This window comes from Sus scrofa, chromosome 6 (genome assembly GCF_054392235.1).
Source record: "Sus scrofa isolate SSC_HxYL_T2T_F1_AM1 chromosome 6, Sscrofa_HxYL_maternal_Yorkshire_Landrace_v2.0, whole genome shotgun sequence".
Lineage (NCBI taxonomy): Eukaryota > Metazoa > Chordata > Mammalia > Artiodactyla > Suidae > Sus > Sus scrofa.
The window spans coordinates 18,025,784-18,043,643 of NC_139388.1; the positions used below are offsets into that span (position 1 = coordinate 18,025,784).

The 17,860-nt window shown below is 47.1% G+C and overlaps 1 protein-coding gene and 1 non-coding gene across 2 annotated transcripts; both read left to right on the plus strand.

Moving 5' to 3' along the window:
• The first annotated feature begins 310 nt into the window (after positions 1–310).
• LOC146402229 (small nucleolar RNA U13) lies at positions 311–413 on the plus strand. Its single transcript, XR_014808763.1, has one exon. It is a non-coding gene; the product is annotated as a small nucleolar RNA U13 (small nucleolar RNA).
• Positions 414–4,850: 4,437 nt separating this feature from the next.
• NQO1 (NAD(P)H quinone dehydrogenase 1) lies at positions 4,851–14,507 on the plus strand. Its single transcript, NM_001159613.1, is given in 6 exon segments — positions 4,851–5,109; positions 7,867–8,031; positions 8,122–8,252; positions 10,948–11,061; positions 12,129–12,230; positions 13,578–14,507. Coding segments are annotated over 6 exon segments (825 nt in total). The 5' UTR covers positions 4,851–5,102; the 3' UTR covers positions 13,884–14,507.
• The last annotated feature ends 3,353 nt before the right edge of the window (positions 14,508–17,860 follow it).

The window sequence follows — 17,860 nt, forward strand, 5'->3', positions numbered from 1 at the left end:
CGAGCCGTGTCTGCAACCTACACCACAGCTCACCGCAACGCCGGATCATTAACCCACTGAGCAAGGGCAGGGACCGAGCCCGCAACCTCATGGTTCCTAGTCGGATTCGTTAACCACTGCGCCACGACGGGAACTCCCTGATCGCTTTTTAATTTTTGGCATTTAGCCTCTTTATCCGGATTATTAAATGCCTTGAGGGCGTGGCTCAAGAGATCCTGCTGTGGGGGTTGAGGGCCATCCTCCGATGTTTGCAGTTTGTGCCGCATGTCAGGTGCAGCCTGAGACACGAAGTGAGTGTTTAAGACCTCAGGTCCTTTTGTCGTTCAGGAGCATGATGACTGGGTGTCACACGCTTGTGTGACATGTGCCACCCTCCAACCTTGGTACAACTTCGGCATATTACCCATCTGACGTCAAAAAAAAAGAAAGAAAAGACTTCCTTCTACTGAAACCGGGTCTAAATTTGTGCCCTTTTGGAGAAAGTGGAAAAGAAGTGAAGTGAGAAAGAGGGCAGGGGTTTCATCGGGGCCTCGGCTACTTTCTTTTAGCTTTTATAGTTGACAGCTCCATATGCTGCTTTCCCACTCCTCCCATGAGACTCCAGTGTCTGCGGCCGGGGAGGGGGCGGTGACCACCTGATAGTCCCACTTTGGATCCTGTCTGGGGATTGCTGCTGCCCTGACCTGCTGGCAGTTATCTTGCCAGTGGAGGTGTCAGCGTGGGCCTGAGGGGTTCACCAGACCCTTTACTCTTCCTCGGGGGAGAGGGTGGAGGAGGAGATGCCAGGTGAGGTCATAGGACTGAGGGAGATACTCCAATTGCCTAATGTAGGTGGAGGGGTCAGAAGAGAAGGAGCCTCATCTTTTTTCAGTGTGAGAGAGGGTGGACGTTGAAAAAGGTGGGTGGACCCGGACAATCCCTTCAGTTCCTGCGACTTCCCCTAAAGGGAGTCAAGGAGCCGGCTGGCAGGTGTCTTTGGAAGCAGGAGGTCAGGTCCAGACTGAGGATGAAGAGGGGAGCAAGAAGGGGTCAGGATCTGGGTTAGGATGGGGAGAAGCTGAGGAAGCCGAGGGCAGAAGAGAGGATGGCTGTGAGCTGGTGGGAGAGCTGGCTGCACGGAGAGGGTGACACAGGGAGGACGATGATGTGCAGGATCACAGGAGGAGCTCTCAGAATCAGAGGGAAGTCGTTGTGAATGAAGAATTTCAAAGGTGGAGCAAGAAGAACGGAGGGAGGGTGGGAGCGGAGGGTAAGGACAGCCTGCACGCAGGGAACTTTGGACCCCTCACCATTACAGCGACAAAAGTTATCGAGGTCACGAAGGATATTAAAATCAAAAGTGCCATTTTGGGAGTTCCCGTTGTGGCACAGTGGTTAACGAATCCGACTAGGAACCATGAGGTTGCGGGTGCGATCCCTGGCCTTGCTCAGTGGGTTAAGGATCCGGCATTGCCGTGAGCTGTGGTGTGGGTCACAGACACGGCTGGGATCGGTGCTGCTGTGGCTCTGGCGTAGGCCGGCGGCTACAGCTCTGATTCGACCCCCAGCCTCCATATGGGAACCTCCATACACCGCGGATGCGGCCCTAGAAAAAGGCAAAAGAACAACAACAACAACAAAAGTGCCATTTCAGGGCCACTGAGAGCCATTATCCAATGTGTATTGTGTCCAAGCAGTGTTACCATTTAAAACGCTGGGACCTAACATCTCAGTCCGTGAGAGGCAGCCCAGAGGCTGTCCCTGGAAGAGTGGAGGAAGTGTTCCCCACGATGAGAAGAGAAGACTAAGAGGGGACGGGGCAGAAGGTAAGTAGGGGACCGCCTTTGGCAGTGCCACTCCTCAGGCTGGGCATCCCCAAGGTCTGAGTCGTGGACCCAAGAAGAGACAGAGGATGCACTCTATGGGCGCCCCCACATCAGAGGAATGGGGGCTGGGCGGCCTTGGAGTCTTCGGACCAAGCGCTAGGATTTGTCTGAGAGGCAGGTTGCGCTCTGATGTGTCAGAGGAACCGGGGCCATGGCCCTGATGACAGAAGACCCGGAAAGGTGGCAATTACCCAAGAACTAGGTGGCGGGTCTTGGCTGTGGAGTCGGTAATGGAAAGGCGAAGTTCCTGGCTCGGCGTTCCTCCCTGGCCGGGCTCCACAGGGTTGGATGGCAGGTGCCTAGGTCAGGGGCCCAGACCTGGTGGGATCCTGAGGTTCGCCCAGGACGAGGTGCCCCTGTCTGCCGCTCTCCGGGTTGCAAACCTGGGAATTTTGGGCACCGCTGACCCCCTACCCATTCCCTCGCCATTCCCTCCTGGGTTTCGGCACCAAATGTTAGGTTTGCCGAGGGAGGAAGGCGCAAGGCCAAGCTGGTAAAGCAAGAGAGATTGATGCAGACATCAGAGGGGGGCAGGCTGAGCTCAAGGTGGCACCAGCCCTGACCGTGAGGACGGGCTGGCCTTATAAAGGACCTGTGACAGGAATCTGTGGCTGGAGTTCAGGGCGGGACCTTGGGGCAGGAACAAAGAAGGAGGAGGGGAAGGTCCAGGGAGGGGTGGGTAGGGGGTCGATTCCCGTGACAGAGGGCACTTAACCCATAGGAGGTTAATCTGGGCAGGCAGGTGTTTTCCGCAGGCCATTGTTTCTATTTTGGGAGGGGGTGTCCACAGCAGGTCTGCAAGGTGAACAGTCGCATTTGGGGGGTGGGGGTCTGTCTCCATCCTCCTGGGAACCTATCAGAACCCATGTGCCAGGACTTGAACCCACCCTAAACCCAGACTGGGACTTGAACCCAGGGTTTTAAATTTGAATCACTCACCTGGTGTCTGGACTCACTGAAGTTCAGGTTCTTCATGCCTCCACACAGAAGGAATTCAGCCAGAGACAAAGGATAGGCAAGAAACAGATTTATTGAGATGGGACGCTTGGGAGAGAGGCCAGTAGGCCGGCAAAGAGGCTCGGCCCCAGGACCAGGTGGGCTAGTTTTATCATCCAGGGGAGTGGGGTGAGAAAAGCCCGCCTCTTCCTTTCTGGGTGTGGCAGCTCCTCCTTGATCATCCGGTATTCAAATCAGGTGGTCCTTAAACTCCAGCTCTAGGTCTGAACCTGAATGCACACCCCATCCCATCCCCACCCACCCACACCCAAAGACCTGAGGCAAATCTCACGCCTACACTCGTCCAGCAAGCCTGCATTGTTTTGATGGTGTTCTTGAGCAATTATTAACTTACAGTGATTTCCCAAAGTCCCCTATGTTTCCCTCTCTAAGATCCTTTATCGGGACTTTTTTTTTTGGCATTTCTTGGGCCGCTCCTGCGGCATATGGAGGTTCCCAGGCTAGAGGTCTAATCGGAGCTGTAGCCACCAGCCTATGCCAGAGGCACAGCAATGCAGGATCCGAGCCGCGTCTGCAACCTACATCACAGCTCACAGCAACACCAGATGCTTAACCCACTGAGCAAGGCCAGGGATCAAACCCGCAACCTCATGGTTCCTAGTTGGATTCGTTAACCACTGTGCCACGATGGGAACTCCTACAGCTACCTGTGCCTACTCCATCCCTATCAGTATCAGGAACTCCTTAACATGTTTTTTTTTTTTTTTTTTTGGTCTTTTTAGAGCTGCACCTGTGATCCCAGCTGTGTCTGCAACCTACCCCCCCCAGAGCTCAGGGCAACGCTGGAGTGAGGCCCAGGATCAAACCTGTGTCCTCATGGATACTACTCAGATTCGTTTCCGCTGAAACACGATGGGAACTCCACATTTTAGGGGGGTTTCTTTTTTATTAATATCACTTTTTTTTTTCTTTTTTGCTCTTTTTTTAAGTGCCACACCCTCGGCACGTGGAGTTTCCCAGGCTAAGGGTCTAATCGGAACTACAACTGCCGGCCTACACCACAGCCATAGCACACGTCTTCAATCTACACCATGGCTCACAGCAATGCAGGATCCTCAACCCACTGGGTGAGGCCAGGGATGGAACCTGCAACCTCATGGTTCCTAGTCAGATTGTTTCCACTATGCCACAACGGGAACTCCCACATTTTAGTGTTTTAATCTGCCATGACTTTTTTCTGCAAATTGACTTAACAGAGCACTCAAGAGTTCTTTATCTTGATTACTGAGTTTTCTCATTCTCTTAAATCTTGCCTCTCCCTCACCCCAGGAATCTCAACCTGAACTGTTCTGGCCCCCTCTGAATTTTCTTACTTACCCTTTGTAAGGTTTCTGAAGGGTACACTTTAAGATTCTGTTTCTTTTTCTTCTGCCTTTTGACACTGACTTCTCTCTGTTCTGTAGGACAAAGACTTGAGCTTTTAACTTTGTAGAACTTAAAAACTTTTGCTCTACGCTGTTCAAACTGCTCTAAGCAGAGTTTTGAGTAAAGCCACTACACTTATCTGTCTGGACTATTCTTTAAATGCTTTTCCTTACTGCTATCTCCTGCACAAGACTCGGACTAGCTCTTGGGGGAGAGGGGAGAACAAAACCAATTAGTTCCCCCATTGAGAGGAGGAGGAGTACATTCTAGGGGACCCCCCACCCCGCGCGCACCAAGTGCAGAATCCAAACCTTGCAAAAGCTGAAACAAACTCATTTCCCCAGGAGCAAGTCTCTCTGGTCGCCTTAGCCCTCAAAACCTACGTCTAGTCACAGTGACTCAGCGAGATTCTGAGCGAAAGGATGGGAGTCCCCCGCGTCCTCCTTTTGTCCGGCCAATTCCGTGCGGAAGCGATTTCCTGGGGCTGGGGAGGCACGAATGACGCGCCCAATGGAACCCGGACCCCATTGGTTACATCCTCCCACCTTCGCCCCGACCCCAGAGGCCCCTCATTCCCTGCCCCCTGGGCACCCTTCTCGCACGCGGGTCCCTAAATTTGCCAGCTGCCGAGGTGAGCCCCGCCCTGCACCCCAGGGCCCATGGGGCGGCTCCGCCTTTGCTGGTCCCCCAGTCTGTGGGCCGGGCCAGATCGTGTATAAAGTAGCCGGGCGCTCCGCGGGCAGCACGAGTGACACCTCCCAGGTCGCAGCCAGAGGACCTACAGCCCCCCGCGCCTTCCCAGCTTGAGTCGGCCCGGCAACCAGCAGCCCGGCCAATCTGCGCGCCGCCGGAGCCATGGCGGGTGAGTGGCCCCCCCAGAGCCCTGCAGGGTCAGCCTGCGTTTTCTTCTTCCTTGACGCAGGACTGGAGGAGTGACGGCATTAGGTCCCAGGATGAGCCCTGGCCAACCACCAGGAGACGGGGAACTCCCGCTAATACTCTGACCGCACAAACCGCAGTGGGCGTTTAAGAGAGAATTGACCTTGGAAGCAACACAATTTCTCCAAAACCGGTCAGAAATCGGCCGTCAGAGGCCACACTGACCCACTGGCACAACTCGTTTGGCCTTAATAGTATTTAAAACATTTTAGAGTAAGTTGCTAAGATTTGAACATAAAAATCTGGAGCAAATAGGAGGAAAATTGGCTGGGGAAGCTGCTCCCTTTAGTTGGACAGATGCCAGAGCCAGCTCCCAGCTCCCAAGCCAGGAATCATTTTCGACTGTGACCTTTGGAGTGGGCACACCTGCTCTGGTATTGGCATTGAGTGCATGTTGAGTGACAGAGACTCCCTCCTCTCCTGTCAGTCTGATGCGTGGGCCCCTTTCACACATCCTGGACCAGCTGCAACACCAGGACCAGCCAGAAAGCCTGGCCCTGAGATTGCACAGTGCTAAGGTCCAGACATCTATTTCCTCGACAGGGGCAGAATTCTACCTTTCTGTAATTTCTTTTCCTGTGAACCTAGTTCTGCTTTCTGAACACACACATTCAAAACACACCTCATCTTGTTAAAAGTAAGAGATGGACGGGAGGGTTGTTCCCTTCGTTGACAAGCTAGTTGAACTCTGAGAAAAGGGATGCAACTGCTGGCCGATGCCACAGCCATAGCAACAGCAATGCCAGATCCGAGCTGCATCTGTGATCTATACCGTAGCTTGTGTTCACGCCAGATCCCGGATCCTTAACCCGCTGAGCGAGGCCACGGATCAAACCCACATCCTCATGGATCCTAGATGGGTTCGTTATCACTGAGCCACAGCAGGAACTCCCACAACCCCTTTCTTTGTCAGCTTTATATCTTGCCATTCAGTTCTATATAGGTCATCAATGAAACTGCATGTTAACAGAGTACAGTTCAGTCTGAAAGGTTAGTAAAAACTCCTTAATTCAGATTGGCTGCAGTTTGAAGACAGAATTGTAATGTCAGAGCAATCACTGGGGACAGTTAGGATGCCCGGGCCACCAGAATGCACTCTTCACGAAGATCTGTGCCTTTTTTCTACACTGAAGTATCCCAAATGCCTGGAGCATAGTAGGTACTCAGTAAACCATGTAGTATTTCAGGATGGGGTGCTGGTGCCCCCCAGACAGCAGAAGAATGAATCAACTAGAGGGAAACGGCCTCTAACGTGCATGCAGGAAGACCTGTCAGCCACCTGATAGCCCTTCCTGGATGCTTCCGCTCTAGCTCCACCCCCTGGAAACACTGTGTGGGGGGGGGCTCCCAGCTTTCCCCAAAGGCTGAGGCAATTCATATTCCCACTGGCAACGTGCCAGTTTTCCTGCAGTCTTTTTTTTTTTTTTTTTTTTTTTGGCTTTTTGGGGCCATACCCGTGGCATATGGAGGTTTCCAGGCTAGGGGTTGAATCGGAGCTGCAGCCGCCAGCCTATGCCACAGCCGCAGCAACCCTATATCCCAGCTGCGTCTGGGACCTACACCACATCTCACAGCAACACTGGATCCTTAACCCATTGAGCAAGGCCAGGGATCGAACCTGCAGCCTCTTGATTCCTAGTCGGATTCATTTCCACTGCACCACGATGAGAACTCCTGGACTGCAGTCTTACTCTTTAATTGCTTTGCCAATCTAATGGATAAATAATGATATCTCATTTTAATTTGCTTTTCCTTGCTGGCTAAGCAGGGCACCTTCTCATTTGTTTATTGTCGTTTGCAATTTCCTCTTCTGAATCATGTGTTCATAGCCTTTTATTTTTCTATTGGGTTGTCTGTCTTTTTCCAGTTATTGGTAGGCATTCTTTGGGATTTTTAACTCTTTGTGATGGGTTGTAGATATCTTCTGATTGTCTTTTGACTGTTCATGAGACCTTTTATTAAATACAAATTTGATGTTTATGTGGCTTTATTTGTCAAGTTCTCCTTTACGGTTTTTAGATCTCGAGTCGTTCTTTAAAAATATCCTATATCCAGAAGTTGTTCAAATTCTCCCTTTCATCCCATACTATTCTAATAGTTTCCTTTTTAAAAATTTGGATCTTTAATCTGCCAGCAAACTGTTGCTCTATGTAGTTTGTTAGCGGGATAGTTAAAACCAAAAACCTTCTACTGACTACAACAGACATCCTGAAAAGGGCACAAGTTCTAAGCGAATTTTCACAAACTGAACACACAGTTGTGTCATCTGCACCCAGGTCAAAACACAGAACATGGCCAGCACCCCCCAAAGCCCTTTTATCCCCTTCCAGTCACTACCCCCTGACGAGAGTCCCCATTGTACTGACTTGTGACATCTTATATTCGTTTTCTAGGGGGATGATTTTATTTTCATGCAGATGGCTGATGAAGTACGCCAACCCCATTTATCAAATTAGCCACTGCTTTTCCACTGAGTTAACATACCTCCTTTAATTGTTGGCACTTAGAGGAAGGAAATATATTTCTGGATTCGGTGGATGGAGTGCGTGACTCCATGTCTCTAACAAAAGTCACACCTTCCATCATGGATCCCAGCTGGGCTCCCCTGCAGCCAGAGCTTTGCTGGTTGGTGATTGATTTTCTCCATGTTCCGTGTGTGTGTGTGTGTGTGTCTAAACAGTCAGAAAAGCACTGATCATACTGGCCCACTCCGAGAAGACGTCCTTCAATTATGCCATGAAGGAGGCCGCCGTGGAGGCTTTGAAGAGGAGAGGATGGGAGGTCGCCGTGTCGGACCTGTATGCCATGAACTTCAATCCCGTCATCTCCAGAAAGGACATCACAGGTGGGGGCAGCGCTCCCCTTTAATTAGGGCTTTGTGGAACGTCTCGCCTGCGGGTTCTCTGGCATCAGCCTCTCTTTTTCCTCTCTGCAGGTAAACTGAAGGACCCCGGGAACTTTCAGTATCCTGCCGAGACTGCTCTGGCTTATAAAGAAGGCCGTCTGAGCCCAGATATTGTGGCCGAACAAAAGAAGGTGGAAGCCGCAGACCTTGTGATTTTTCAGGTGTGGTAAGACATCAGAAGGGGTGTTGGGACACTTGGGTGCTTTTGGTCCTAGACCTGTCACCTAATTAGCTATGTGATCTCAGAAAAGTCCCTTAGCCACTTGCCTGCATCCTCTATAAAGAAGGGTGATCCCTTCAAAGATGCAGTATTACACAGATTTCCAGATGTTGTGAGTCTGGCTGTATTACTATTGGAAAATATGACTGTGACTGCACAGACGACATGCAAGCCTTGAGCTTTTTTTCCCCCAGCGTGTTTAATCTCTTCTTCAATTAGGGACTTCTTGTTGGAATCACTCAAGTTTCCAATTCTTCCCCATCTCCGTAAACATACTGACAATAGTCCGTGGAGCAGGGCATGAGAGAGACTTCTGTGCCGTGAGAGATCCCGGCTGCAGTGTGCATTGTCCTGTTTAGTGTGTTTCAGCGGCAAACCGTAGCCTTTCTCCTGCCGGAAGCTGCCTCACCATGTAGCAGTCCGTACTGAAGCTGTGTGTGCTTCTTGTAAGTCACCTTTCCTGAAAATGCCAGACTGGACTCAGTGATTTCGCTGCTACCAATCTCAACCAGCCTTTTGATTTGAACATGGAATGTATGTGACAGTGGAAACTTCACAAGACGGTGATACTGGCTGTGGTTTTTGCAGTTATTCCATCAGCTGCAAAGATTCTAACCTTTGAAGTCTCTTATTCTACTTGTTGCTATGAATCAAAGCCACAGGCCACTAGCCAGTGCCCCAAAAGATCCCATTTTGGTCCACATTTTCTACTCTTACTGTAGTGCAGCCAAGGCAGCGGCAGTGGCAGTTTTTATTTATTTATTTTTATTTTTTGGCTTTTTGGCTTTTCGAGGGCCACACCCTCGGCATATGGGGGTTCCCAGGCTAGGGGTCTAATTGGAGCTGCAGTCGCCGGCCTATGCCGGAGCCACAGCAACACGGGATCCGAGCCGCGTCTGCAACCTACATCACAGCTCATGGCAACGCTTAACCCACTGAGTGAGGCCAGGGATCGAACCCACAACCTCACGGTTCCTTGTCGGATTCACTAACCACCGAGCCACAACGGGAACTCCAGTAGAAGTTTCTAGATCTAAGAATCACCTGTCTTAGAATTGGAATGTTCCTCGGCCTTTAAATTCAGCTTTTATCCAATGCCTCCGTTTTCTTTACTACCAATACTTCCGTGCAGGTTGCATACTGCAGAATATCCACACACTGAAGGGCAATGTAAACACTGCAGATGTGCATATTTATTGTAACACTTTCCCAAAAGATGATAGGAAGAGTTTTATTCTAGCAAAATCAGTGTACTATACATGATAGCCTTTCAACATGGAAATAAATGTCCCGAGGAAGGAGTGCCTTAATTCATACCAAGGTGCCCCCCTGCTCAGTGGTCTCACTTCTCCAAGAACAACTTGAGAGAGTACACTTTTAATACCCAGCAAGCCAGCCAATTGTGTTTTCAGCCATGACTGTAGAACATTCACAGGGGACCAGATCCACTTGCCTAAACAACCTACGCATATATCCTAAAAGCTAAAGATCTGGCCCCTCACAATTGGAGAATCATAAATGTGAGAATGGGAGAAGCCACTAGCAATCCCTTGAGCCCCTCTTTTTATGGATGAGGCAAATGAAACAGAGAGAAAGGATGGGGCTTGTGTGACAAAGGTCGTGCAGCATGTTCCTGGCTGGTTTGGGCTGAGTATGCAGATCTTGTTCTCAAACATGTCTTCTGTCCTAAAACCCTACTTCTTTGCCTCCTTTCTTAGAGGGCAACTGCCCTTCAAAGAGAGAGCTGCTATCAAGGCCTAAAAACATTTCTTCTCTATCCTAGCTTTTTTTTTTTTAAACCTCTGGCATGTTCCTGTTGTCATTGCTTTAAATAATGAGTTTGGAATTCCTGTTGTGGTGTGCTCAGCAGCAACGAACCTGACTAGTATCCATGAGGATGCGGGTTCAATCCCTGGCCTCACTCAGTGGGTTGAGGATCTGGTGTTGCCGTGAGCTGTGGTGTAGGTCGTAGATGTGGCTTGGATCCTGCATTGCTGTGGCTGTGGTGTAGGCCGGCAGTTCCAGCTTCACTTGGACCCCTAGCCTGGGAACTTCCACATGCGCAGGTGTGGCACTAAAAATACAAAAACGAAAAAATTCATAAGTCAAGTTGGCTTTTTGATCAGGATGAGAAGCCCAGCATGTCTTTCTCATGGGAATTCGCTGATGAACCTTAGTCACACTGATCATTTGTTTGCATACATGAGTGGTTCTGTTTATTCTAAATGATAGGATTTTACATCTGTGAGCACAAGGCACATATTTCATATTTTTGATACCACACTCACTAAGCTCTTGGGAAAATATTGATTTATAGTCATCACACACTAAAGCCAAATTTGCCTGTAATCCTTTCTGTTTAGACTTTGCTGCCAAACACGATTTCATGGGAACAAATCTTATCGCGTGTAGCTTTCTTCACACCCACCCAATATTTGTACTTTCAGGCAGAAACAGGAGTGTCAAGTTGACTGACCAAGGACAATAATTTTCTTTTCTGGCATGTGCTAACTTCTTGAGAATGACTGACAGGACCTCAAGAATGCTTTGCCGTCAGTGACATCACAGGCAGCAGCTTAGCACCATGGATTTTCTTCTGTTTTCTCGATCTGACTTCTTTGTCCTCTGCCCCACAGTTCCCACTGCAGTGGTTTGGAGTCCCTGCTATTCTGAAAGGCTGGTTTGAACGAGTGCTCATAGGGGAGTTTGCTTACACATACGCTGCCATGTATGACAAGGGACCTTTCCGGGTAGGTGGATGGTTCTGCTTTTTCTGACACCTGGATTCTGGGTAGATTCTATCTTGAGGTAGAGTTCTGTTTCTGTTTTATTTTGTTTTTTCTTTTTGGCTTCCCCACAGCCTATGGAATTCCTGAGCCAGCGATCAGATCCAAGCCACAGTTTCAATCTATGTTGCAGCTGTGGCATAGTGCTGGGCCAGGGATCAAACCTGTATCCCAGTGCTGCAGAGATGCTGCTGATCCTGTGGCATCACAGTGGGAACTCCTAAGGCAGAGTTTTGGGCACAATTAGATACCATGATCAGGGTCTAGATCTCTTTGGGAAAGATGCATGTCTCTCCCCAAATTTTTATAGACATTTCCATAGATTTTTAAAAATTTTACCGAAGTACAGTTGATTGACAGTGTTAATTTCTGCTATATAGCAAAGTGATTCAGTTATACATATGTATATGTTCTAATATTTTTTCCATTATGGCTTATCATAGGATATTGACTCTAGTTCCTTATATAGATATCCTGATGTGATGTTTTTACTCCAGGTAAAAGATGGGAGAGGGAATTAGACAAAACTAGAATGGCAAAATATTGAGAGTTAAAGCTACATGGTGGATGCATCATTATACAATTTTACCTTCTTTATATGTATTTGAAATTGTCCTAAAATAATAATAAAAAAAGAAAGTCTGTCTTCATTTTCCACAGACCCAAAACTAGACAAGAAGCATTATGAGATCTTCTGGATTATAAGTCTAGATACATGCCTAGCAATGTGAAGAGATAGATAAAAAACCACAAATAAGTAACTCCACCCAGCACGGCTTTTGCATTGCCCTGCCAACCTTCACCTGATTTGCTACATCCAGGGGTATGGAATCCTGGGCCTGCCCCTCTTGCCAACTGTGTACTATCTTCCAGGCTGGCACTTCTGCACAGTCATTCTGAGTGGCTCCCAGGAGCCAATGTGTATAGTAACATAAACAGCAGATGGGGGCGTACTTTTCTTTTCCCTGGGGCTGTTGCATTAACTTTCTGGCATCAAGGAGCTGTGGCAAGTAATGACTTTTCTTTTACAGAATAAGAAAGCAGTGCTTTCCATCACCACTGGCGGCAGTGGCTCCATGTACTCTCTGCAGGGTATCCACGGGGACATGAATATCCTCCTCTGGCCAATTCAGGTACCTCATTTTCAGTTCCCCTTCAGGGGATTAATTAATGGAGCTTTCTGTAGGGTCCAAATACTCCAGATAACAGCTGGAAACAGACCTGAGGTGTGAAGATGAAAGCACAGTGATGACTCAGAACTACTTCCTTACCTGTCTTCCTAGGACCCTGTGCTCAGAGAATTACCCTTATATGCACGTGTCTAAACACCACGCTGTCCTAACTACGGACTAGTGCGGATGACACCTGGGTTCTCTCCAATCTTCCTGTCCTTCTCCACGTTGCTGCTCCAGTCTCACAGAGTATTAGAGCCTAAGAAAAGTCAAGAAATGATTTAGTCCAGCTAATAAAACTCAAGTCTGAAGGAGACTTTCTGGTGGTTACTGGACCCTCAAGATAATCTCGTCTCAGGAAGAGGGCTGGAGAGAAGAGCAGCACATAAGGGGCCACCCATAATATTGGAGAGTTAATATTCACATTGGAGAGTAGATGATAAAAATCATTTATTAAGACTCATCTGGCATTCCCTTCGTGGCTCAGCGGTTAACCAACCTGACTAGCACAAATGAGGATGCGGGTTCGATCCCTGGCCTTGCTCAGTGGGTTAAAGGATCCGGCATTGCTGTGAGCTGTGCTGTAGGTTGCAGAGGCATTTCTGATCCCACACTGCTGTTGCTCTGGGCAGTAGCTACAGCCTCAATTCGACCCCTAGCCTAGGAACCTCCATATGCTGCAGGTGTGGCCTTAAAAAGACAAAAAAAAAAAAAAGACTCATCTAGTTAAGGAGAGGCAGAGAAATGCACATCTGCATGCCTTGGCAAGAGTCAGATACTAAGAAGCTGAACCTCTCCCTTAGGTAATGGAACTTCTGGCACTTTTGGCAGAGAATGCAGGGCTGGCACAGTTTCAAGGTTTTACTCACTTAAAGAAGAGCACAGGGAGTTCCCACTGTGGTGCAGCGGAAACAAATCCGACTAGGAACCACGAGGTTTCGGGTTTGATCCCTGGCCTCACTCAGTGGGTTAAGGATCCAGTGTTGCCATGAACTGTGGTGTAGGCCGGCAGCTGTAGCTCTGATTGGACCCCTTGCCTGGGAACTTCCATATGCCATGGATGCGGCCATAAAAAGCAAATAAAAAAAGAAAAAGAAGAGCACAGCTGAATACGCTAAAATAGGTGACAGCCAGGTACAATGAGACAAAGTGAGGGACTGGAGCTGTGAGCGAATTCTCCAGGGTGCCTCAGGCCTCCACATCAGGGTGTCCTGCTGGGAAGCTCAGATGAACTTACACTGTTTGCACATGGTGCACGACATACGGGGTTTGTTCTGTGACTCACCAGTGTGCTTTGTGTATCCCCAGAGTGGCACTTTGCATTTCTGTGGCTTCCAAGTCTTGGAACCTCAGCTGACGTACAGCATTGGGCACACTCCAGAGGATGCCCGAATCCAGATCCTGGAAGAGTGGAAGAAACGCCTGGAGAATATTTGGGATGAGACGCCACTGTACTTTGCGCCAAGTAGCCTCTTTGACCTAAACTTCCAGGCAGGATTCTTAATGAAAAAGCAGGTGCAGGATGAGCAAAAAAGTAACAAATTTGGTCTTTCTGTGGGCCATCACTTGGGCAAATCCATCCCGACGGACAACCAGGTTAAAGCTAGAAAATAAGATTCACAAGACTTTTATTTCCTTCTAAAATGTATCGAAATTTAGGTTTCTTTTTCTGCCTTCCTTGACTTGCTTTCGTTTTTAAGACTTTTTTTTTTTTTTTTTTCTACGAGGATTGGATAGGAGAGAACAGACTGTATTCACACATTTTGGATAGCTTCATTAAACATAACTGATTCCTATGATTTCTACCATGGCAAAATCTGATTAGGCTCAAGAGGCCTCTTAGGATGTAAAGCCGGGAAAGGTGTAAAAAGATGCCAGACAGTATTTTTTTAAGGTCCTCTACACAATTTAATTCCTCCCTTTAGGGATATATTTTTTGGAGTAAATCTGGCTAGAGAGCACCCAACTCCTCAATGGTCTTACTTTTCTTTGAATTACATCTCTGTGGTTTATGGCAGAAGAGAATTGCTTGGAGAAAGAAAAGACAGAATCTGTCTGACCTAAGGGACTTGTTTAGAAGTTGCCACTCAGCTTGTTTGTGAGATATATTGCCTTTAATTACTACCCAGTGACTAATTACGCCTAATATGAGTGTCATTCTTCCTTCAACTCTTGTCATGAGTATACACAGATCCTTGAAGTAAAAAGCTAATAAAAGTCTTTACCTCAATCTTCAAATTTAATGTCTGCAAATAAACCAACATATTTATACACTACATCTGCCACAGAGAATGAATTCACGAAAGGAAATGGCATTCCCAGTACTTAAAAACAGCCTTCCACAAACAGTATTTTATTTCTGGTCCAAAGGTGTCTGGAAGTTTTTCCTGTATTGTTACCAAACTGTTGACTTCCCTTATAAGGATGAATTTTGGGACAAAATTGTAAGCCTAGAGTTTCATTAATTTTGGTGAGATTTTTTTTTTACGTTTCCAAAACAGGCTATTTATTTGCTCCCAATAAGTCGATTGGCAATGATTAAGAAATCCAACTTTGGTGAGATTTTTGGTATAATATTCTAACTTCGTAAATGATTGACGTGCCTCTGTACTCACGGTTGGTATAATTTAAGTAGAGTGGTGAAAGACCGCCCTCTTGTGGTGCGTTGAAAGAAAACATGAGAAATGATGCAAGGCAAGTTTGCCTGGAACTGTGAACAGCCTCTTACCTGCCAAGGAAATGATGACATTGGGCTGGAGAACCTAGTGTGCCAGATGCCAGCAAGCACTTGGGTATTCCTTCCCTCTTCAGGACCCACAACGGCGGATGGCTGGGTGCTTCAGGGTTTTTATGCTAGCTAAAGAGGACAACTGAAGGAACATGTATTTTGGGAGTTCTCATTGTGGCTCAGCAGGTGAAGAACCCGACTAGTACCCATGAGGATGTGGGTTTGATCCCTGGCCTTGCTCAGTGGGTAAAGGATCTGGTGTTGCCATCAGCTGTGGTGTAGGTCACAGATGCGGCTTGGATCCCCATGTTGCTGTGGCTGTGGTATAGCAGCCACATTCGACTCCTATCCTCTGATTCAACCCCTCCCCTAGGAACTTCCATATGCCGCAGGTGTGTCCCTAAAAGCTAAAATAAAGGGAATATGTATTTGAAAAAGCAAGAGGATGTGGATCCAGTGCACAGGAGACAGAAGAGCACAGTAGTATCAGGATTAGTAATACTACTACAAGGTAACACATTAGGAATTCATTAGTGTGCCAGGAACTCAGTAATTTTACACTAATTTACTTAATTCTTATAACAACCCTAAGAGAATGGTTCTATTTGTCTTTCTACTTTATAGGTAAGGATATTGAGGAATGGGGCAGTTAAATATAGTAGGTATAAGAGCCAGAACTTTACCCAAACAAGCAAATCCAAAAACTGATGCTTTTAAATACTCTAATGCCTCAGTGGAAGCAGGGACATTGACACCACGAAATAAAGCACAAGAGTAGGAATCATCTTCCTGAGAGAAAGACCATTAAGTGTTGCTGTGGAGAAACTATTGCTATTTTATATTTCTGGAGTCCCTGTGTCCTGAGCAGGGATAAATGACTTTCAGTTCTCTTACGGCCTGACTTGATTATATGGAGGCTGAGAACTGTTTGCTTCTCAAAAGATGACAGAGGACTCTTACCAGTAAAGCAGGACAACTCTTGCCCTTGCTCTGGACACAGTAACTTATGTACACTGTAAATTATGTAACCCAGGACTGCATCAGCTTTTCTAGCAGCCACTTGTCCCACCTCCAGATCAGTATTTTGCCCACATATGCTGTTTTTTGTTTTTTTGTCTTTTTGCCATTTCTTGGGCCACTCCTGTGGCATATGGAGGTTCCCAGGCTAGGGGTCGAATCGTAGCCGCCAGCCTACGCCAGAGCCACAGCAACGCAGGACCCAAGCCGAGTCTGCGACCTACACCACAGCTCACAGCAACGCCAGATCCTTAACCCACTGAGAAAGGCCAGGGGTCGAATCCGAAACCTCATGGTTCCGAGTCGGATTCATTAACCACTGCGCCACGATGGGAACTCCCCACATATGCTGTTTTTTTGAACCCAAGTTTTGTTTTTTTCCTTTTCTAGGGCTGCTTCTCACGGCATATGGAGGTTCCCAGGCTAGGGGTCCAATCAGAGCTGTAGCCGCCGGCCTATGCCAGAGCCACAGCCACAGCAACGCCAGATCCAAGACGAGTCTGAGACCTACACCACAGCTCACGGCAACACCAGATCCTTAACCCACTGAGCAAGGCCAGGGAGGAACCCGCAACCTCATGGTTCCTAGTCAGATTCATTAACCACTGCGCCAGGGCGGGAACTCCCGAACCCAAGTATTTTTTGATATTTATACCTACTAAATTTCATTTGGTTACTTCTTTCCAGTGCTGAAGTTAAAAAAAAAAAAAAGCCAAAAGATAACTTTTAAACATATTAAGAGCAAAGGCAGCATGGTTGTCCTAAAGTGACAACTCATTTAGATGTATACATTTGGACATGTTAAAAATTCAGTCACTTTCATAGGATCAACAGGCACTGCCTGTATTTAACAAGAAGATATAAGCATACTGTTTAAAGCAGCACTTTCAAGCTTCTTTAGTTATGTATCACGTACATAATACTCACATTATCACCTCGGTATTTATTTAGTATTCATATATATATATATATATATTTCTAGGGCCGCACCTACAGCATTTGGAGGTTCCCAGGCTAGGAGTCCAATCGGAGCTACAACTTTGACCCACTGAGCAGACTGAACCTGCATCATCATGGATACTAGTCGGGTTCATTTTTGCTGCACCACAATGGGAACTCCCTAGTATTTGTCTTTGACTCACATTTCCCCATAGTCTAGCAGGAGATGAATTATATTTTTTTCTAAAGTACATTCAAACACACACATATATATGTATGTATGTTTAAAAATAATGTTTATCCATATATCATCTGAGATCATTTTTAGTACAACTAGGGATATGCTATATATATGTACCACATTCTGATTCATAAATAATATATAAGGAAATAACTTACAGAAAAATAGAGATTGCCTCTGATGTGGGACTGAGAGCTTGGGGAGACTTTCATCAAAAGCACCTCCATGCCACATGATTTGTCACCACATATATGTATGATTTTACTAAAGAGGAGACACTTAAACTAAGGAAAACAAAACCAAAATTCTATCATACTAAGTCACTTGGTATACAGCCTGGCAAAACAGTAGGCACAATGTAAGTACTCAAAAATATTTTCTAAATTTCATACCTTTTCCTAATGATTTTATAAGTTCAGTCACATACTCAAGTTGGTCGAAACTGACATTCACAGGAGTTCCCTTGTGGCTTAGCAGGTTAAGAATCTGGCTTTGTCACTGCTGCAGCTTGGGCTGCTGCTGTGGCACAGGTTTGATCTCTGGCTGGGAACTTCCACAAGCTGCAGGCATGCCCCAAAAGAAAAAACAAAACAAAAAAACCCTGACATTCACGGATGTGGATTCATTCACAGTGTTTGAGAATAAAGACAGTGACCCACCACAAAA